Source organism: Carcharhinus amblyrhynchos, chromosome 6 (genome assembly GCF_965287045.1).
Source record: "Carcharhinus amblyrhynchos chromosome 6, sCarAmb.v2.hapA, whole genome shotgun sequence".
NCBI classification, from domain to species: Eukaryota; Metazoa; Chordata; class Chondrichthyes; order Carcharhiniformes; family Carcharhinidae; genus Carcharhinus; species Carcharhinus amblyrhynchos.
In genome coordinates this window covers 30,231,468-30,254,147 of record NC_137329.1, presented here as the reverse complement: position 1 = coordinate 30,254,147, position 22,680 = coordinate 30,231,468, and the positions used below count along the sequence as shown (strand labels likewise).

The window sequence follows — 22,680 nt, the reverse complement described above, 5'->3', positions numbered from 1 at the left end:
GAGTTATAGTGAAAGCACGTTCTATTGACATTACATCCTTTCTCCAGTGGACTATTATTCCAAATCCAAAACCTTCTCATAAACACTCAAACCCTACTCAATCTTCACAGTCCTCATACCAACTTACCTGCAGTTACACCGAATAACTTCCCCACATTTGCTAACCGATTAAAAATGAGCAGCCACTCATTTTATTATTAATTATGCAATAATGGCTAATACTTTGCATAATCCTTTCAGATCATATTGAACACATTTCATCGATCTCGTCTTTTAGACAGACCCTCCTTGTGGAAGAAATACAGATCCTATTTATCCCAGCTATCATGTTTCTTATTTGCTACTATACTTTGTTGGAGAAGCTAACGTACTGAGCCAACATCCGCAGAGATGGGTCTGGAAGATGTCCGGGACGAAGTAGAGTGCCGTTCTCCAAGACTCAGCGTTCTCTTCCGTTCACGGACCAGAGCCTTCTGATGCCTCTTCATACGTTCCAATTGTTCCTCCGCACTCATTCTACCTCTTTGGTGTTCACCATAGAGACGCTCCAAGGCACTCTTTGGCCTTTCCTGTACCACCACCACCACCAACAACAACATAGGGAAAGGTAGATGAAAAATTATTTCATTAGGAAGTTTACACATACCAAATTTTTTAGCATTTACATTTGGCATTATGTAGGATTAGTTAAGTGTGTTTTTTTTTAAAATTGATTAACTTTTTAAAATCAACCTACCTTGGTAGATGTCACTTATTCTTTCCTCAAAAAATGAAAAGAGATTGGAGAAGCCGGTTTAAATTTTTTTCAATTTATTCGGGGAAACGGGCATCATTTGTTGCCCATCCCTAGTTGCCTGAAGAATACTGAAAGTCAACCACATTGCCGTGACTCTGAAGGCACACGTAGGCTAGTGAACCAGATGGATTTTTCCAACAATTGACAATGGTTTCATGGTAATCAGTAGATTTTTAATTGCTGATTTTTCTTTTTATTGAATTCAAATTCTATCAGAGACCCAGGATAATACTCCAGGTTCAAATCCCACCATGGCAGATGGTGGAATTTGACTCCAATAAAACTGTTTAGTTTAAATCTAATGATAACCGTGACACCATTGTTGATTGTAATGCCCTTTTGTCCCCATCCAATAACAGAAAAAGGGGTTGTTTCTGAAGGGTAATTCTGAGGCTCAGAAAGTACATTAAGGGAAAAGCATATCCAAAATATTGCATAATGTAAAATAGACACAATTTTACATTATATCATGTTTAATTAATTAAAGCAAATCGGAAATGCTATCAGTTCATCAAACACATTCAAAGAATCAGACATGGAAACTGCGTCGGAATAGAGTGTAGTTATGTTCCCTAATTAAGTGAGCTCAGTTGTACAGACCTGGCTACACTGGCCCCAACCTTTCCAGATTATTTCCTTCCCATTACAGATTGCAGTGGGTCAGTGGTAGCATGGTGGCACAGTGATTAGCTGCTGCCTCACAGTCCCAGGGACCCAGGCTCAATTCCCGGTTCGGGTCATTGTCTGCATGGAGTTTGCACGCTCTCCCCTTTGGGTGCTCTAGTTTCCTCCCACAGTCCAAAAGCGTGCAGGTTAGACACAGTGGCCATGCTAAATTCTCCCACAATGAATCTGCACAAGCGTCGGAGTGTGGCGACTAGGGTATTTTCTCAGTAACTTCATTGCAGTGTCAATGTAAGCCTACTTGTGACTAATAAAAAGTAGCTATCTGATTCTATTTAAGGAGGAGGCCTTCTAGAACATGAACATAGAATCCTACAGTGCAGAAGGAGGCTATTCGGCCCAGCAAGTCTGCATCGACCACAGTTGCACCCTGGCCCCATCCCCACAACCCCATGCATTTACCCAGCTAGTCCCCCCGAAGGGCAATTTAGCATGGCCAATCCATCTAAACCATTCTTCTTCAGATTGCAGATACTATCTGGTGAAAATAGAGGCGGGGGTGGTGGGGGGTGGAGGGTCAGTCAGCCCACTCCGAGTTTTGTTTTCAGTGTTATTTCAGTGGGTATATTTAATGCATTAGCTCCAATGCATTACAGGGGAAAAAAAAATGTACCTCAACCTATATTCTTCACTGTGGGGCTACAATTTTTTTCTGCAACGTTCTCAATTCAACATCTGAAATTTCTACACACTTAGCAGTACCTCACCTTCATGCTAACCAACTTAAAATATTTTTCTCAAGCAAGGGAGTTGGAAATCCATAATTATACTGCAAAGTGCTTCAAGCTAACACTATACGAAAACTTCAAATATCCACCATCACTAACTGAAGGGAAAGTTAATTTACTGATTAAAGCAGAATTCTAGTGCAAGTCAAAAAGAAACATAGATTAAAGACAGTTTTACCTTAGAGCCCATTTCATTGTGTTTCCGCCTAAGCGTGACATAAGACGCGATGGTCGATGACTGCTGCAGCCCTGAATTAGATGACAACCCTGAGAACATGAAAATGCAAATTACTCTTTTTTAAAAAGGACTTTCTCCATACCTTCAGCTAAGTTAATGAGTAAATCAATAGCTGTATGAGGGTCCACAGCATTATACAACTGACATGTTGCACCAGTGTTAAAAATTTGGCTTTAGTTCAGATTTAATTTTTCTGAATCTCTCAGATCTAAAAACACCCAGGTTTAAATGACAGTCTCAGCTGAGTTTGCTGATCTTAACTGGGCTACAGGTAGCTCCAGTCAGCAACTCTCAAGTTAGGCAAGTTGAAAAGTGGCCATGGTACCAATCCTGACACACCATCACGACTGGGAGCCTGAGACATGTGGGCATCAAGTGAGGACCAATTAAAGCACAGTTCTCGTGACCCCCTCAATCAGGTATTCCATTAACACTCAGTGCCTTCATTCTTAAACCTTGCATGTGAATAATCACCACTTGAGTGAGGGGACAGTTTCTTGGGATCAAATGTTAATAATTCAGTCCAGAATTTCAAGTGGCGAGGGGTACAGAAATTCAAAGTCATCTTGAAAAAGATTCTGGGTCGATTTCCACAACTCTGAGGGAAGAAACTTCCAATCGGGCCAGCAGAATGTCCAGTGTGCACAGCTATAGGATGACAAACTTGCACTCAAACAGCCTTCACTCTCAGATTTAAAAAAAAACCTTTAATCTAATTCGCAAACTACAGCATGTTAAAATTCTTGCATATTGAACTCATTTTTCATAAGAATCCTGGTTACCTTGTTTCACATTTTAGATACCACACTTCAGACATTACCTTGTGACCCAGCAAAGGCAATTCGACAGAGATCAATTCATAACCGCTGTAATGTTTTCCAGTGAAATTCCCTCTGTTCATTCCAGGGACCTGCCAGGCTTCATTTTGGGAACAGTAACATACAGATAATCTACTTCTGCCGGTGTCACCTTGAGAATCCAGGTGCTTGGAAGTACTTTTGTGACATAGCCACTTGTGAACTTCCTGGTTCTCTGCTGTCAGCCTCAGTATAGTATGCATGCAGATAGAAACCTGCACCTCATCATTGGTTGGTACTGCAGCCCCACCATCAGAACCTTTAATATATTTTGACTCAGCTCTTTCCCAATACCTCAAGCTTGTTGTAGCAGTAAGTAGCTGGGGAATGGAAAATAAGAATGTCCCAAGTCAGATCTCCAGTGCATGTAGAATTAGTTGATCTCAGCCATCGAGATACAAACTGTTTATTTGTTAAGTGTTTTCCTGTACACGTGTGCACACTCAGGCTGCATTTGGCAGTGGAGACCACATATTAAACCAAACCCACGTAAGAGACAGGAGTGGAGCAGAAAAAGAAAACAAAGTTCTCAAACGCACTAACCGTCCTAACCTACCTTTACCCGGCAGTGTCTGCAAACCACTGTCTAGTCCCAAGGCTCCAGCCGTAGTCCTGTTGAACCCAGTTCCCAATGACATGAGTTCAGGTTCACTCATATAGGTACGCAGTTCTGACTGAAACAACAAAATAAACATAACAGTTAAGAATCCAGCCATAGAATTGTTCTGATGCCACTTCCAGTATAAGCTAGTCATACATGGTATTGTAGTCAGTTGACAGATAGGGTGGAATTTTACAGCCTTGCTCGTCCTGAAAGTGTAAAATCTCCCCCGAGGTCAACAGGCATTTCTGTTGTCTGCCCCTCGCCTGCTCTGATTCTGTGGCGGGCAGGGTGGTAAAATTACGGCCACAATGTCCAAATGATTGACTCTCTTTCACAACCTGCAATGGCAATTGACCAATTTGTAAACTTGATACATCAGTGCAGTAACTGAAGTGACCATGAATTAACATTCAATTAATGGAGAAATTTCTGAGAAGTCATCTTGTATAGGAGATGGTTAAATTAATGGAAACAACAAAATCTGGAATATTACTTTAAGTTGTGGGAGCAGTACAAGAGGACATTGAACTAAACTAGTAAAAGGTAAATTTGGATCAATATCAGGAAACGACTTCCAAACAGAGCAATGGAGGTCAAATGACTGAGGCATTTAAGAAGCAATTTGATGCTGGAAAGGGGAAGAGTGTAGGATCTTAGCATTGCTCTTCCATTATTGTCTTGTAACGTACAACATTACACTTCCTTTAGATAAACTGAATTTCAATTTGCACTGCACTTTATTTTGAAAATTCTGTTGCATCAGTGCCTTACAGTAGTAAAAAATTACAATAATTTGGTGTAAAGAAACTTCTCAATCTGTCTTCACTATATGTGATCATATAACGCAAATGGCTACTTTCCCACCATCAGCAGAAAGTTATATTTCAATTGCTTACCTTGTAATCTCCATTCATATACTGTCCATACTCCCGGTCTCTCTTCCTTTCATCAGACTGACGTTTCAGTCCCCGAACTGATGTGTGCCTGATGACTGTAGCATCTTTTGGAAGAGGTGGTACAGCTGGTGGCTGGTCATCAGGACTGTACATGTGGGGGAGAGGTGGTCGAGGAGGAGCTTGATCCTCCAGCTACATGAGATTTTTAATAGGATTAAAAGAGAGACATAATTAAGATGATGTCAGACCTGTACAAGACATTGGTGAGACCACAACTGGAGCAGAGATCATTGGACAACAGGAAGAATACTGCCTTTGAGAGGCACTGATAGAAAATGATACCATGTCTTAGTAATCTAAGTTATGAGCAAGATTAGATTGCCAGAAAATTGAATTGGAGATAACACTGGTTTTTAAAACTATGAAAAATGCAACTAAAATGGATTCAGACAAATTAAAGGTTGAAAAATTAGAGGACATAATTAAGCAGGGAATTCAAGCAACAATATATGCAGAGTAAAAGACATGGAATTGGACACAAAGAAAACCAACTGAAAGTCAGAATAAATGAATTGAAAAACTATATGTACATGTCACAAGTATGTTTACATTAACACTGCAGTGAAGTTACTGTGAAAAATTCCCTAATCGCTCCACTCTGGTGCCTGTTCGGGCACACTGAGGGAGAATTTAGCATGACCAATGCACCTAATCACCACATCTTTCAGACCGTAGGAGGAAACAGGAGGAAACTCACGCAGACACAGGGAGAACGTGCAGACTCTGCAAAGACAGTGACCTAAGCTGGGCATCAAAATGGGTCCCTGGCACTGTGAGGCAGCAGTGCTAACCACTGTGCATTTGAATATTACAAGGTTTTTAAGTGAGCCTTACGCTAGTCTTCAATGTTACTTCAATATTAATCCAACTTCCAATCCTTACAGCTCATAAAGTTGTATATGTTAGGCATATTTCTTTCTCGCTTTTCTTACTCTGTCAATCTCATTGGCCCTGGAAGAATAATTCTGGTGTTGTGAGGCAGTAGAGCTAACCAGCGAGCTGCCCTGAATATCCCTCAAGAAGGGAAGAAATGACGACCAAATAAAGTGAAGATCTAGTTGGATTGAATGGCCATTTCAAGTTCCCAAAACTCAAATACATGACGGATTGGTCAACATGGGTTTGAAATCTGATGGGAAAATCAACATTGCAGGGATTCATGCAGGAGTCATGGCATGGTTGTGAAATGCCAAATTTCCTGGTCTCTTCCTGCTTAATTTCCATCTGTTGAAAACATTTCTCCTTCCATTTCTAAGTGAAAAAATCTCAGTCATTCCATACCCAAAGGAAGTTTTGATGATGTTTATAGTATGACCATACCATGTTTGGAGAGACTTACCGCCTTTGGCTGTTGTCTGAACTGAGGCAGAGGTTGAGGTTTGAACAATGGCAGACTAACAGGCTGTTGCTGAGGTTGAAGTTGAAGTTGTGTTTCCACAGGCCCCGGAGAAGGCAGCACCGGACTGGCTGAGGGACTGAGCCGGGTAATAGCTTTCCCCTCTCTCACCGTGAGTGTACTTATTACAGAAGGCACCATTGAGGAAGGCACTGAAGGCACAGTATTCCTTTCTGCACAGAACAAACAATTACTTTCTTAGTTGCCGTCAGGAAATTACATTCTTAATTGGTATTTGTTTTTATTTAGCAGTGTTATTTTGGACCAATTCTTGATGATTTTAAGCCAAAAAAAACAATCATCAATAAATCTCCCCATGGGCTTTGTGAAATATGAACTCTACAATTGAGTAAGTGGAGGCTACCTAATAAGAAGTGAGCAGTGGGAGCTTAAAAACCTGCTGCTTTAACCCAGACTATTATTGTTGGTCCCAGGGTACAGACTTGCTCACTGAGAGCCAAGGGCGTGGCTCTTTCTTTTGGTTTCTAGTGAAAGATTTTTGGTAATTATTTAGATTTTAGGTTTACTAGGCTGATGCCGGAGTTGAGGGGATTGAGCTATGAGGAGAGGCTGAATAAATTAGGCTTGTACTCGTTAGAGTTTAGAAGAATGAGGGGAGATCTCATTGAGACGTATAAGATGATGAATGGGATGGATAGGATAGAGGTGGAGAGACTCTTCCCGCTCAGAAAGGATAGTAGGACTAGGGGGCACAGCCTCAAGATAAAGGGGGGGCGGTTTAGAACGGAGTTGAGGAGGAGCTTCTTCACTCAAAGGGTGGTGAATCTCTGGAACTCTCTGCCCGTTGAAGTGGTGGAGGCTACCTCGCTAAATATTTTTAAGATGCGGGTTGATGGGTTTTTGATAAGAGAGGGGATTAAGGGTTATGGGGAGAGGGCGGGAATGTGGAACTGAGCCATGACAGATCAGCCATGATCTTATTGAATGGCGGGGCAGGCTCGAAGGGCTAGATGACCTACTCCTGCTCCTATTTCTTATGTTCTAATGGGAACTGGCTTTGGCTGGATTACTGCAGTGCCATGGGATCTTCAACATCCACGTAAGCAGGCAGATGTGGCCTTGCTCTAACAAAGGGGGAAGGGTGCTGGTGTGGTGCTGTTATCATTGGACTAGAAATTCAGAGACCCAGAATAATGCTCTAGGAACCCTGGTTCGTTAAAGATCTGGAATTAAAAGTCTGATCATTATGAAACTGTTGTCAATTGTCATTACAAACACATCTGCTTCACGAATGTCCTTTAGGGAAGGAATCTGAGGTCTTTACCTGCTCTGGCCTATGTGTGATGCCAAATCTACAACAATATGGTTGTCTTTTAAATCCTTTCCGAAGTGGCCAAGCAAGCCACTCAATTATTGTAACAGCAAGATGGTAAGAGACAAATAAAAGAAAACGTGACTGGGGGTGCGGTCGGTCTGGGTGCTTAAAATAGTTGCTCTGGAGTTAGATGTGCTTTTTTCCATTTCTGACTCTTTCAGAATAAATATGAGAGTTATTCTGGCAGAATCATCTGAAGTTAGTGATCTAAGTAGCCTTGTCAGAGGGTTCCCAGTCCAACGCAGTTGTTCAGAGGAAGTTAGTCCTTCTGGACAATTGCCAGGTAAACCTTTGTGTGGGAACTTCCAAGCGGGATTCCGCATCTTTGGGGTACCTCCCAACTCAAACAATAGGGAGCCAGGCAGTTCTGGCTCAATGGACATTGCTTTGAGGTACATTGTCTGAATTCAATGACTTTGTTATGCAGGCAAGCAAAGCAAACATTTCCACAGAACAAGATCCCACTAAGTTTAACATTTATCTATTAAAGTCACAAGTAGGCTTACATTAACACTGCAATGATGTTAATGTGAAAATCCCCTAGTCTGTTTGGGTACACGGAGGAAGAATTCAGCATGGCCAATGAACCTAACCAGCACTACTTTTGGACTGTGGGAAGAAACCGGAACACCTGGAGGAAAGTCACACAGACACACGGAGAGCATACACACTCCACACAGACAGTGACCCAAGCTGGGATTCAAACTCGAGTGCCCGGCATTGTGGGGCAGCAGTGCTAACCATTGTGCCGCCTCAATAACAACACGAATGATTTATTGCTTTATTTTGGGGAGGAATATTGGCCAAAACTCATTGCTTTCCTTCAAATAACACCACGGGATCTTCCTGGGGTAAGCTTGCAGGTGAAAGTTATTGTCACAGGGCGCAGACACGTGCACCTAAACTGCCACTCACCAGGATTCTGAATGGACTCAATAATCATTCTATACTTGTTCTTGTTTGCACTGAGGCCTCCCATAACATCCTCTATTCTCCACAGATCCTTTCGTATTTGTTCTTGATCCTGAGTATAGAAAATAAGTCATCAGCCTACAGATTCCAATTAGACAAAGCAATCTCCTGTTCTAAATCTGAAATAAAAACAGCAAGTGCTAGAAAAACTGAGGAGGTCTGGCAGCATCTGCAGGGAGAGAAACAGAGTTAATAGATGGGATTTTCCTGGCTCTTCCGTTAGCAGGATCTTCCAGTTCCACTGAAGGTGAATGGCTGGCGGTTGCACCGCAGTGAGCCAGAAAATCCCGGACAATGTTCTTAGTCAATTATGAAGTTCATCTTCGGAACTGAAGGGAGGTAAAAACGTGATGGGGTTCATGCTGCCGCAAGGGGGGAAGAGAACAAAAGGGAAGGTCTGGGAATGGGCATAGGGCAGGAGAGATTAAATAACAACGTGTTATGTATCTTGGGGCATGCCCCTTTAAGAGAATAGGACAGGTGATTCAGTACTCAAACCCCATCTAGGGTGGAGCTTGCCTGGGCAGTCGTGTGCTAACTGTACAAGGAGAAAGACATGTTATAAACGCTTTGATTAATTTATTACTACTGATTGTGTAGTGTTCAATATCAGACCTTCAAATATAATACAAAATTGTCACAGAACCAAAGGCATAGGGAGTGGCAATGGTTGTAATAAAGAAACAAAGCATTACTCCAGAGTAGGTGCTTGTGGCAGAATAACAAACAGTGAATTGAAAACTAATGAAAGCAAAGACACAAAGACAAGAGGGCGGGATTTTCCGGCTGCGCTCACCCCAAGACTGGAAAATTCTGTCCGAGGTCAACAGACCTTTGCACGATCCCCGTTCCGCCCCCTACTCTTCCCATGGCTGGCAGGATGGGAAAATCCCCACACAGACTGGGCCTTTGGTTAAAAAAAACTAAATGGAGGACAGGATTCACAGCTGAACTTGCTGAGTTCAGAAGGTTGTAAAGCATCTGACTGGGTGATGGGGGTGCTGTTCCGCAATCTTCATGGAGCACTGCAACAGACTAAAGGCAGAAAGGTAAGCTCGAGAGAAAGGTACCAATGGTAGAGAAGGAAACAAGGGAGTGTAGAATGTAGTGTTACAGTCATAGCTAGGGTGTAGAGAAAGATCAACTTGATGCAAGTACGTCCATTCAAAAGTCTGACGGCAGCAGGAAAGAAGCTGTTCTCGAGTCGGTTGGTACATGACATCAGACTTCTGTATCTTTTTCCTGACGGAAGAAGTTGGAAGAGCATGTGTTTGGGGTGCGTGGGGTCCTTAATTATGCTGGCGGCTTTGCTAAGGCAGCAGGAAGTATAGGCAGAGTGAAAGGATGGGAGGCTGGCTCGCGTGATGGATTGAGCTACATCCACAATCTTTTGTAGTTTCTTGTGGTCTTGGGCAGAGCAGGAACCATACCAAGCTGTGATACAACCAGAAAGAATGCTTTCTATGGTGCAGAAAGGTGGTGAGTTATAATGACCAGATGATCATCAGAACCATGCTGATGGATTGCGTGGAGATGATTCACAAAACGGCCTCCCAGTCCATATTTGGTCTCTCCAGTCTGCAGGAGACCGCATTGTGAGCAGTGAATACAGTATGCTGGCTTGAAAGCAATGCAAGTAAATCATTGCTTCATCTGTAATATTAACAGTAGTTCGGAAGACAAACGTCAAAAGGTCAGTGGGACAGATTGAAAATGTTAAAGAAAACATCAGTATTGTACAAACTGGGGAAAAAAGAGCTAAAAAGCCACGGGCCTCAGAAGAAATATTGAAGAAAATGGATGAGAACAAACTGGAAGAATCAAAACACTAATGAAGCTAAATGGATGTATTAAAAAACTAAACAATGAGCTAAGCGCAGAGCGAGAGCAAGAGAGAGAGAGAGAGAGAGAAGGGCAGAGAACTCGAAGAATGATTAAATAAAAACAACATGGTCACTCTGAGGAAAGAAAGGATCTACTGTAGTAAAGAGAGGTAGGCGAGTGCAAAGAAAAGCTGATCACTAAGATTTGATTTGTCATGTGTATTTACATATAGTGAAAAGTATTGTTTCTTGCGCTATACAGACAAAACATACCAGTCATAGAGAAGGAAACAAGAGAGTGCAGAATGTAGTGTCACAGTCATTTGGCATGCTGCTTACAGAACTGGAAGTATAAAATCATAGAATCCCTACGGTGCAGAAAGCAGTTGTTCAGCCCATCGAGCCTGTACCGACAACAATCCTACTCAGGCCCTATTTCCATAAGAAATAGGAGCAGGAGTAGGCCATCTAGCCCCTCGAGCCTGCCCCGCCATTCAATAAGATCATGGCTGATCTGTCGTGGCTCAGTTCCACTTTCCCGCCCTCTCCCCATAACCCTTAATCCCCTCTCTTATCAAAAACCGATCAACCCGCTTCTTAAAAATATTTAGCGAGGCAGCCTCCACCACTTCAACGGGCAGAGAATTCCAGAGATTCACCACCCTTTGAGTGAAGAAGTTCCTCCTCAGCTCCGTTCTAAACCGCCCCCCCCTTTATCTTGAGGCCGTGCCCCCTAGTCCTACTGTCTTTTTTGAGCGGAAAGAGTCTCTCCACCTCTATCCTATCCATCCCATTCATCATCTTATACGTCTCAATGAGATCTCCCCTCATTCTTCTAAACTCTAACGAGTACAAGCCTAGTTTATTCAGCCTCTCCTCATAGCTCAACCCCCTCAACTCCGGTATCAGCCTAGTAAACCTCCTCTGCACTCCCTCCAAGGCCAAAATATCTTTGCGCAGGTGCGGCGCCCAAAACTGCACCCAGTACTCCAGCTGCGGCCTCACCAATGCCCTATACAGCTGCAGCAAGACCTCCCTACTTTTATATTCAATCCCCCTCGCTATGAAGGCCAGCATCCCATTTGCCTTCCTGACCACCTGCTGCACCTGCAAGCTGGGTTTTTGCGATTCATGCACAAGGACCCCGAGGTCCCTCTGCACCGTCGCCTGCTGCAGTTTTTCGCCACATAAGTAATAGTCCTTCCTACCATTCTTCCTACCAAAGTGGACCACCTCACACTTGCCAACATTAAATTCCATTTGCCATTCCTGGCCCATTCGCCCAGCCTATCTAGATCTTTCTGCAGACTCTCCACACCCTCTGCACAATTTGCCGTTCCCCCAATCTTGGTGTCATCAGCAAATTTCAACACCCTACACTTGGTTCCCTCCTCCAGATCATCTATATAAATGGTAAAAAGCTGAGGCCCCAGCACCGACCCCTGGGGCACTCCACTAGTCACCATCCGCCAATCCAAATATCACCCGTTGACCCCCACTCTCTGCCTCCTATTTGACAACCAATCCTCTATCCACGCTAACACCCTACCCCCAACTCCATGTCCCTCGACCTTCTACAATAATAACCCCACATATTTCCCCTGCTAATCTCCCTGGAACTAAGGAGCAATTTAGCATGGCCAATCAACCTATCACACGTATCTTTGGATTGTGGGAGAAACCAGAGCACTTGGAGGAAATCCATGCAGACACGGGGAGAATGTGCAAACTCCACCCCATTACCCAAGGCTGGAATTGAACCTGGTCCCTGGCACTGAGACAGCAGAGCTAATCACTGTGTCACTGTGCCACCAAATGGCAAGAGTACATTAAAGGCCTGTATGACAAATATGGCCAGCCAACTGAATTAGAACAAGAGAAAGATTACAACATTTGCCAGGATGGTTTAAGACCTGATCTTCTGGTGTGTGAAACATTTGGAGCTAAAAAATAAGTGAAACCAGGAAAAGCAGAAGGCAGTGATTGAACCTCTGCAGAAATGTTAAAAGGACTTAGGCAAAAGGCGACAAGAGAATTGCATAAGATGGTGTACTTGGAGGCAGCATGGCCAGAAGACATTTTCAGGAGCGTAACATTCACACTGGAGAAGACAACAGATATCGTGAAATCTCACGAATACCTCAACTTTGATTAAACATGCATCTAAGGTAATATTAAGACATTAGAGCAGAACACAAAAAGCCTAACCAAGAAACAACTTAAAGGAAGAAGTGGGGAATATGGAGGGCATTCCAGAGCTTATGGTCCCAAGAGTTGAAAGCATGGCAACCAATGGAGGGTTGATCAAAAACAGGGATGTGCAAAATTGGAGAAGGTTATAGAAATGCAAGAAAATAGGGAGGGACTAAAGCAGGGGAGTATTTAAAAGCACGAATGAGAATTTAAAAATTGTTGTTCGATCAGGACCAATGTGGGTTCGCAAGTGCAGAGCAATGAGGGGACAGAGCTTCGTGCGAGTAAGGTTACTGGCAGCAGAGTATTAGATGAACTTAAGTTTATAACCAACCAGGAATGCATTGGATTTGTCAAATCCAGGGTAAACAAAGGCGTGAAGGGGAGTTTCAGTTGTGGAACTGTACCCAGCAACATGTCAACACCTTCAAAGTGGACTAAAAATGGTAGGAAAAAGGAGGAAGGGAAAATGATTTTAAAAGTGTACAGACTTTAAAAAAAAAGTGCTGATATCAGAATGTAGAACTAACAAGCAAAATCATTAACCCACACAACCTTTAATTTCAGTTGATAATTTTTGATGAATTTTGCCCTCCTCACAGTTGCATCCATTCTGTACCTGACATTTCAATGTCAAGCTCCTGAAAATCACCTAAAGCAAAGATCAAATTTCAGGATGCTTCTTCTCCATTCTAACACGGCGCCTTAATGGCAATGCCCAAACAGTATTTCCCACTAATCGGAATGTATCCACTTCCCTACAGGTTGGGAAAGGTCTCAATTAGATTGCACTTATGAGCCCAAGGGAAGCTCCCTCTGACCTTTATTCTAAGTTTTTGCTCCATTTCATTCCCTCCACCCTCCCTCACTCCCCCTCCTCCCCTATACAACACCACCACCCTCGCTGATAACATTCCACCCCCTCCTGCCATCCCCTCCCCTTTCCTCCCTATGCCAACAACCTCCCCCCCTCCCCCGCCACCCCAGTCTCCATCCTCCCCCATACCACTCCCTCTCACCCCCAATACCACCCCCTCCCCTTCCCCATACCATTCCCACACTACCCGTCCACCCTCTTCTCCCCATACCGCCCCGTCTCATCCCCCATACCATTTCGTTTCCACTCTCAATCATGTGTGAAGATCTCTTAGCTCTCAAAACCATGTGTGAAGCCCTCACATAGAAAATTAGTGGAGTTGGGCGCAATGGGGAAAGAAGCAAACATCCCACACATATAGCTGCAGATTATTTGCTAGTCTAACTCATTCCTTCCCAAGAATTCAAGGTCTTTGAATTTCTAACTTCCACCTACAAACTATGTGCCTTCAAAAATAAAATGTGGCCTTTCCTCATTACTTATTCCTGAAGTTATCAGATCATTACTCTACTTTTTGCAAACCCAAGTGTTGTCTTGCACTTAGCCCTTTGCTGATTATTTCAATAGAATACAACTCCCACACAACGTGCTTACCTGTGGGCTTGATGCTGTTTTCATGTGTTCCAGGATTGTCTCCTTGAGTTGGTTCACATCATTTTCTGTCTGTTCATATTCTTTCCATGCGTTCTCCAACTCCTACACAGAGAAATGATAGAGGAGTTTGTTTAATCCTACAGTGTAATTGAAGAGAAAAAAACAAACATTCCAATGGATTTAAAGTGGGTGGACAACAGTTAAAACATTTTATTGTTCTCTCTTTTGGGCTGTGTTATTGACTCATCATCCCACAAGGCATTGTTAATGCAAGATATAGCCAGAACTACAATCCACTTGTCCTATCCCAGAGCTCAAATGACAGCACAGATTACAACAACTACAGCTGCTTCTGTCTTCTATTGATCCAGTTCCGTACAAAGTCTGACTACATTATCTGAATGACCTTCCTCAATATTATCTGCAAAGAGAGTACAGAAATCATTTTAAAAATGGCCAGAAAAAAAACATGCCTGGACCTTCAATTCCAGCCTCGTGTCACTGTCTGTGTAGAGTATGCACATTCTCCCCATGTCTGCATGGGTTTCCTCTGGGTTTTCTCCCACACTCCAAACATATACGCATTAGGGTGATCAAAAATGGTAAATTGCCCCTTAGCATCAGGAGGATTAGCAGGGTAAATACGTGGGGTTACGGGAATAGGCCTGGGTGGGATTGTGGTCAGTGCAGGCTTGATGGGCTGAATGGCCTCCTTCTGCACTGTAGGGGTTCTATGACTTTAATGATCCCAATCAACATACTGATGATTGAATTATGGAGGGGGAGGGGATAATCAGAGCTCCAATCTTGTGCTCAAATTCGACACATATTTTCTCAGAGTGAAAAGAAGAAACTAATTTCTCCTCCCTAATCTATGCTTCAGGTAAGAAAACATGACCATTTGAATAAAAGGACTCCAAACATTTGATCTCAAATGTGTCAGCTCCCCAAGGACAATACTTAGAAACACCCCAACCATTGGTGTGACTGAAGTCCAGAGTCATCGCACAGACTACAGAATATACTAGGTGCTTAATTCCAGCTCCTTTTTAAAAGAGCGTATCATTTCAGCTTCAAGTGCTTGACCTTGTATTCCGACTCATATATTCACTAACACGGGGATTCTTCTAGCTCCAGCCTTGCATTAATTTCCCAAGAAGAGTTCAAACATTAATTCAAAAGACAAGCAAAAAGTTCCACCTGAACAGTTTGCTAATCCGTACCATAAATCTTTCAAGAGTTCCAATTCAATAAAAATGTGGCTAATGGTATGAGCTTGGCCTTGGAGAATCACTACTGTCCAAACATTTTTCATATAATTTAACCCATAAAATGCTGAACTTGTGACAAATCATAATTGAAGGCGGTGTGTAATATGCCATTGCACATAGCACACGATGTGTTGCCTCACTAACGCCAGGGTAAAGGGCATTAGGGAAAGGATGCCTAATATTCTGCAGAGGGAACAGGGCAAGCCGGAAACTGTATTACACGTTAGTATCAATGACAGGGAGAGCATAGGTACTGAAGTCCTACAGTCAGATTTTCTGGAACTAAGGAGGGAGTTCAAAAGTGAGGCATCAGAGGTAGTGATGATGAGGATGGAGTCCTTTGAGTCTGGAGATAATGATAGATGTGCAGGCCCATCAGCAATGAAGATGGAGGTGGTTATGTAGTCCAAGTCTGGATGCAATGCACAGGGTCAAAAACATTTGGGACATTGCAACTTCTTGAGACAAGAACAGTTGTACATTATTCGCATCTTTTTAAAAGTGACAGAAGCTCTGTGGACCACACTGATTCTTCCAGCTCATTAGGTTTTCTGCCAGACCACTTCAGGTTTCCTTCAAGCATACCTTTGTAGCGCTTGGGCAGCCAACCTTGGTTTCTTTTGTGACATGCTAGCTCTCCTATAGCAGCTGTTTCACGATGTAATGATGCTCCATTCAAATCACATGCCCTACCCAGCACAGTTGCGCTCTCAGGAGCATTACCTCAATACTTGTTCTCTGGGCTCAGTCTAAGATTTTGAGATTTGCGATTTGGTCTTACCAGCAGGTATTAAGGATAGAACAAAGAGTATATATGTGAAATTGTGTGTTCGTCGTATCAAGTTCAAGAAGCTCAGCCATAGGGGAGAGAAATAACAACAAAGGCTTTGAACATCTTTGATCTTCATGGTACAATGATTTATTACCCTGGTGTGAAGTCTTCTGCATGCCTGGCTCATCTTGCTGATCCTAACTGATATCCCATTATCAAGCAAACCATTTTTGGAGACAACGGTTCCAATTTCTGGATTACTCCCAGTGCTACATGCGAGAGAGAGAGAGTATAGAATGGAAGGTATGGAGAATTAATGCTTGACTTGAGGCATGGTGCAGGATTAGTGAAGGGCTTTAGGTCCTTCTGGCACTGGGACTAGTTCTGGAACCAATTCAAAAGGGAACACTGCAACAGGAGATCCAATGGGTTCTAAGAAAGCATGTGACAAACTACCACAAAGTTGGAGAACAAAATTGAGATTTATGTAATAAGAAGATCAGTGTCAACTTGGTAAATGATTACCTTTCATTCTCCATAAGAACATAAAAAATAGGAGCAGGAGTAGGCCATCCAGCCCTTCGAGCCTGCCCCACCATTCAAAAGATCACGGCTGATCTGAAGTGGATCAGTTCCACTTTCCCGCTTTCTCCCCATAACCCTTAATTCCCTTATCGATCAGAAATCTATCTACCTGTGATTTAAATATATTTAGCGAGGTAGCCTCCACCACTTCAACGGACAGAGAATTCCAGAGATTCACCACCCTTTGAGTGAAGAAGTTCCTCCTCAACTCCGATCTAAACTGTCCCCCCATCCCCCTTATTTTGAGGCTGTGCTCTCTAGTTCTGCTATCCTTTCTGAGCGGGAAGAATCTCACTACCTCTACCCTATCTTGCCCCTTCATTATCTTATATGTCTCTATAAGATCCCCCCTCATCCTTCTAAACTCCAACAAGTACAGACCCAGTCTATTCAATCTCTCTTCATAGGCTAACCCCCTCATCTCTGGTATCAGCCTGGTGAACCTTCTCTGCACTCCCTCCAAGGCCAATATATCTTTTTGCAAATGCAGTGACCGAAACTGCACACAGTACTCCAGTTGCGGCCTCACCAGTGCCCTGTACAGTTGCAGCAAGACCTCCCTGCTTTTATATTCTATCCCCCTTACTATAAAGGCCAACATTCAATTCGCCTTCTTGATCACCTGCTGCACCTGCAGACTGGGTTTTTGCAACTCATGCACAAGGACCCCCAGGTCCTTCTGCACTGTAGCATGCTGCAGCTTTTCGCCCTTTAAATAATGATCCCTCCTACTATTATTTCTACCAAAGTGGATAACCTCACATTTGCTAACGTTATACTCCATCTGCCAGGTCCTCGCCCGCTCACTCAGCCTATCCAGGTCTCTCTGCAGACTTTCCGTGCCTTCCATGCAATTTGCTTTTCCAGTCATCTTCGTGTCATCAGCAAATTTCGTTATCCTACACTCAGCTCCCTCCTCCAGATCATCTATGTAAATGGTAAACAGTTGAGGCCCCAGCACCGATCCCTGCAGCACTCCACTAGTCACCAACAGCCAACGAGAAAAGCACCCATTGATTCCAAGTCTCTGCTTCCTGTTAGATAACCAATCCTTCATCCACGCTAACACCTTACCCCCAACTCCATGCACCCTAACCTTTTGCAGCAACCTTTTGTGAGGCACCTTATCAAACACCTTCTGGAAATCTAAAAACACTACATCCACTGGTTCCCCTCTGTCTACTGCACTAGTCGCATCCTCATAGAAATCCAATAAATTCATTAAACACGACTTCCCCTTCATGAATCTGTGCTGCGTCTGCTTGATCAAGCCGTTCTCTTCTAGGTGTCTTGCTATTTCTTCTTTGATGACAGATTCGAGCATTTTTCCAACTACGGACGTTAAGCTAACCGGCCTATAATTCCCAGCCTTTTGTCGGTTACCTTTTTTAAACAGCAGCGTAACATTAGCCGTTTTCCAATCTTCCAGCGCTTCCCCAGAGTCCAGCGAATTTTGATAAATAATTACTAATTCAAAAATTCCAGATTCAAAAAAAGAGTGGTACTTCCCAAAGGACAGTGCTAGGACCACAGCATTTCTGATACGTATACAAGTCACTTGGATATTGGAATACAGAGCAAAATGTACACATTGATGATAATAGCAATGTTGGAAGAATGCTAAATAGTTGGGATGATACAAATTGACTGCAACAGACCTAGATAGGTCAGCAAAATAGGCAGACTCTGGAATTTAATGCACTGCAGTGTGAGGTGATGCATTCTGATGGCAGGGATGAGGAAAGGCAATATCAACTTAACCAATTCTAAAGCGTATGTAGGGACTGAGGTTAGTTTCATATGCACAGATCGCTGAAGGTGCCAGGACTTGTGGTGAGAATAGTTGGCAACACATGTGGGATCTCAAGTTTCATAAATAAAATGTACTGCATGCAAAAATTCAGTAAGTTATATGAAATGTCATAAAGTTCTGGTTAGGACACAACTGAAGTATTGGGTCTAGTTCTGCTCACCACAGTTTAGGAAGAACATGAAGGTCCTTGGGTAGACACAGAGGAGGTTTACTAGAATGGTTCCAAGGTGAAGAATTGAGGCAACAAAGTTAGGTTGAGAAAGCTGGGATTGTTCGCCTTCATAGAAATCATAGAAACCCTACAGTGCAGAAAGAGGCCATTTGGCCCATTGAGTCTGTACTGACCACAATCCCACCCAGACCCTAACCCCCATCCCCACACATTTACTCCTTTCACTTATCCATCTCAGGGCACCAAGTGGCAATTTTAGCATGGCCAATCAACCTAACCCACACGTCTTTGGACTGTGGAAGGAAACCAGAGCACCTGGAGGAAACCCATGCAAACATGAGGAGAATGTGCAAACTCCACACAGACAGTGACCCGAACTGGGAATTGAACCCAGGTCCCTGGAGCTGTGAAGCAGCAGTGCTAGTCACTGTGCCATGATGCCGTCCCACCACTGTGCTATTTGGAGCAAAGGGGATTGACAGGAGATTTGTACAAATGTGTAATATCATGACAGACTTGGGAGAGGTAGATAAGGAAACCCTATTCCCATTAGCTGATGCTACAAGGACACAGATTTAAGTTTTTGGTCAAGAGATATTGGGGGGATGCAAGGAAGAGCTTTTTACACAGTGCATGTTAATGTCCTGTTGCTCGCTGCCAATGAATGTGGTGGAAATAGAGACGGTCAATGATTTCAAAATTGAATGGAATGGACACGTGAAAGAAATACACCTATAGCGTTACAGGGCTGTGGTAGGGGGAATGGAATTAAATGAATTGTGATACAGAGAGCTAGCACTGACTTGATGAGCCAAATGGCCTCCTTCTGTGCTGTAAAATTTCTCTATTACTTCAATAACCAATCATCACTACTTGAATAAAATTACTCCAAAAGCTTTCCCTCAAAGGAAGAGAGAATATTTCCTCAAAGGTGATACATAACTGTGGTAACACTCCAAATACTCCCTCCCACAGCAGAAACACTGACAGCATTCAGAGTACCTGCTAAGTTGTGATGGCGACACTGCTGTTTCTGACCTGCTGGCAACAACAGAGGCTAGATTTTGTTACATTGCACTCTGACCAGCAACTTTGCTCTCATTAGCTTTTTCTTATGAACAGGATAGCAGATGGAAACATTCATTTTCTCATCACATTAAAAAAAAGATTCTACATAAAAAGTTTTCAGATTTTCCATAGTATCGGGTTGTTTGTTCAAGCACTCCTAAAAAATGTGGCTCCTCACCACACTCAAGTTTTACCTGTCAGTGGAAAACGAAATTGATACAAAACAGCCTTGAGGCTTTGCTGCACTCAGACACTGAACCCATAATAGAATAGAATCTTAGAATCCTGACAGTACAGAAGGAAGCCATTCGACACATTGAGTCTGTACTGACACAATTCCACCAAGGCCCTATTCCCATAACCCCACGCATCTACCCTGCTAATCCCCCTGACACCAGAGTCAACTTTGCATGGCTAATCAAACCAACCTGCACATCTTTGGACTGTGAGAGGAAACCAGAACACCTGGGAGGAATCCCACGCAGACATGGGGAGGAAGTGCAAACTCCACACAAACAGTGACCCAAGGCCGGAATTGAACATGGGACTCTGGTGCAGTGAGGCAGCAGTGCTAATCACGGTGCACCTTTCAATCAACTGATTATTGAGAATAACTGATTTTTCGTGAATAGTCTTTTTCATAGGCTACACAAGGTATAATAACTGGTTAAATGGTTTGACGTGAACTATGCAGGAAGCACTTACTGTGCAGACTTTTGAAATCTCAGCTCTGATTTGAACGAGGTCCTCTTGCAGAAGCCGCTGTTGATAGGCGATCTTCTCAGTATGGGTTGGCTGTCCTCTGTATTGATCTAGTTGCCTGTGCGTTACGTCCAATACAGATTCAAGCTTGTCCTGGAGACGTGACAAATTAGAACTTATCATCGAACTCAAATGAAATGAAGGGTGCAGATATCACTAACATCCCTGTGTACAAAGTTTCCCTTTAAGCTACATCAGTGAATGGACATTTTAGAGGGAAATGCAGAGAGATGCGACTATTGATTCACTGACGAAGCCCAAAGGGAAGGACGCTGGCACGCAGGAGATGGAAGTGTCGACAAGACAAGAGGTTGCTGCTCAAAGATGCAGTGACAGGAGTTATGACAGACCTTTGGAGAATGCAGAGTGATATTAGGATGGCTGTAGATGCGATCAAATGAGGTTCAAGCCTGGAGTGGTGGTATGGGAGTAGGAAAGCAAAGAGCTGTGCAGAGAATAAAGTACCTGAGAAATGAAAGATTGCACAACTGAGTGAGAAAAGGAGTGAGATATCAGGATGCCAAATAAAATTACTGCACAGCTTCCTTTTCCAAAATAGCTCCACAGAACCTGACACTGCAACGATGGAACTTCATTTGTCTGAAGTGCGTGTTTCCTGAAGAGTCCATGGATTACCTGATAAATTGGTATTGGCTGATCAATTCAGCTGAAGAGTAACAAACAGAACATTAACCCATTTTTTGATCACCCTGCTTTTTTGACTTTAGGTACTTTATTAGTAATTAGACTCTTGGGACAGGAGGGTTATCTTGGGGGAGTGATTGAGCAGAATTGGGGTCGAAATGTTCTGGGAGTTTAGAAGGATGAGAAATAATCTCACTGGAGCATTGTAGATTTGGAGAATGTTTGATTAGGCCAACACCGATCAGTTGTTCTCCAGATGAAAAATCCAGAACTCAAGATCACAGGCCTGAATTTTATTGCCTCACTCGCCCCAGAATTGGAACAGGCAAGGCTTGCAGAACGACATTCTCCATTGGCCTCAGGTGGGATCTTATGAACCTCAGGCAGGGGAGGCAGTAAAATTCTGGGCATAGTCTCTGGATAAGGGTGATGGCAAAATTAGAGGGTTGTGAAGCTTTGGAATACCTTGACTCAGAGGGCTGAGAAAATACTCAGTTGATGAGTATATTCAAAACTAAGACCAATAGATTGGGAACTGAGGGAATTAAGGGACATGGGAGCAGGGCACGAAAGAAGATTTCTTTGAGAAGTTCAACTATGAGCTTATTGAAAGAGGGAGCAATCTTCAGCAACATATGGTCTGCTCTGACTCTTATTATTTCACATTTGCGCTCTGCTTTCTGCCTCTCCATGCAGCATACCTTATCAGCTTTCAGTTGTCGAACTTTGGCTTCCAGATCTTGGAGACTTTTGTCCCGTTCACAAAGCCTGCTCAGTTTAGCCTACAGGCAGAAAGAACAGACATCCATTAAACTGTAATGAAATTGTACACAACTATTTGGCATTATTGGTGACAAGGATTGTAAACAGTATGATTACATCACTGCTAATCTAAAAAATAAATACAACTTCATTTAAAATGAATTGCCAAAGCTATTTGATGGAAAACACTTTTCACACAAAAGGATGGGCTGAGCTCACTTCAACTCTGAATTCCCAGCTTCCACAAGCCTGTATCAGCTCCCCAAACAACATGTACTGTAAGAGATGCAATGGGTCACCATTATCATGGATTTCTGAAACTGACAGGCAGGGACACTTTCCTCTAACCGATCAAGTAAAGCCTATTTCAGTAAAATCAGCAACCGCGTGAGGAATAAACATCTCTACAAATCCAGCACTACAAATGGAGATGACTGTTCTATGAATTGTCCACGTATTTATTGCAAAGCTCCAGAGACTGAGCACATTTACTTAATACTCTCCCTGTATAATGATGCATATGAAATATGACAAAGATTGACACATGTATTAACACAACCACCTTCAATATGTGGGTTTTTTGATTGATTAAAAACACAGCCTATTTAAAAACACCTGCCCAGGCTGTATAAATGCAATTTTTAAAATAATTTATCTTCCTTCTTTTCATCCCTAGTTTCTTCATTTCATAAATTCTTATTTTAAAAATTATCAAAAACTTTGGAGAAAGAAAACAAGGCGAGAAGGGAATAAAAAAAGTGGGTAGAATAAATGGG

The 22,680-nt window shown here is 42.9% G+C and overlaps 1 protein-coding gene across 7 annotated transcripts in view; it reads right to left on the bottom strand.

Moving 5' to 3' along the window:
* The window catches only part of plekha7b (pleckstrin homology domain containing, family A member 7b), a 462,229-nt gene that overhangs the window by 43,274 nt on the left and 396,275 nt on the right, over positions 1 to 22,680 (bottom strand). For all 7 annotated transcript variants that reach the window (XM_080190136.1, XM_080190135.1, XM_080190138.1 and 4 more), the window contains 9 exons: positions 21,844 to 21,924; positions 20,441 to 20,590; positions 14,055 to 14,156; positions 8,511 to 8,619; positions 6,203 to 6,432; positions 4,804 to 4,995; positions 3,860 to 3,977; positions 2,387 to 2,475; positions 372 to 569 (listed from right to left, as the gene is read on the bottom strand). In XM_080190136.1, coding sequence (XP_080046262.1) covers positions 372 to 569; positions 2,387 to 2,475; positions 3,860 to 3,977; positions 4,804 to 4,995; positions 6,203 to 6,432; positions 8,511 to 8,619; positions 14,055 to 14,156; positions 20,441 to 20,590; positions 21,844 to 21,924 — 1,269 coding nt within the window. The remainder of the gene's footprint in view (positions 1 to 371; positions 570 to 2,386; positions 2,476 to 3,859; positions 3,978 to 4,803; positions 4,996 to 6,202; positions 6,433 to 8,510; positions 8,620 to 14,054; positions 14,157 to 20,440; positions 20,591 to 21,843; positions 21,925 to 22,680) is intronic.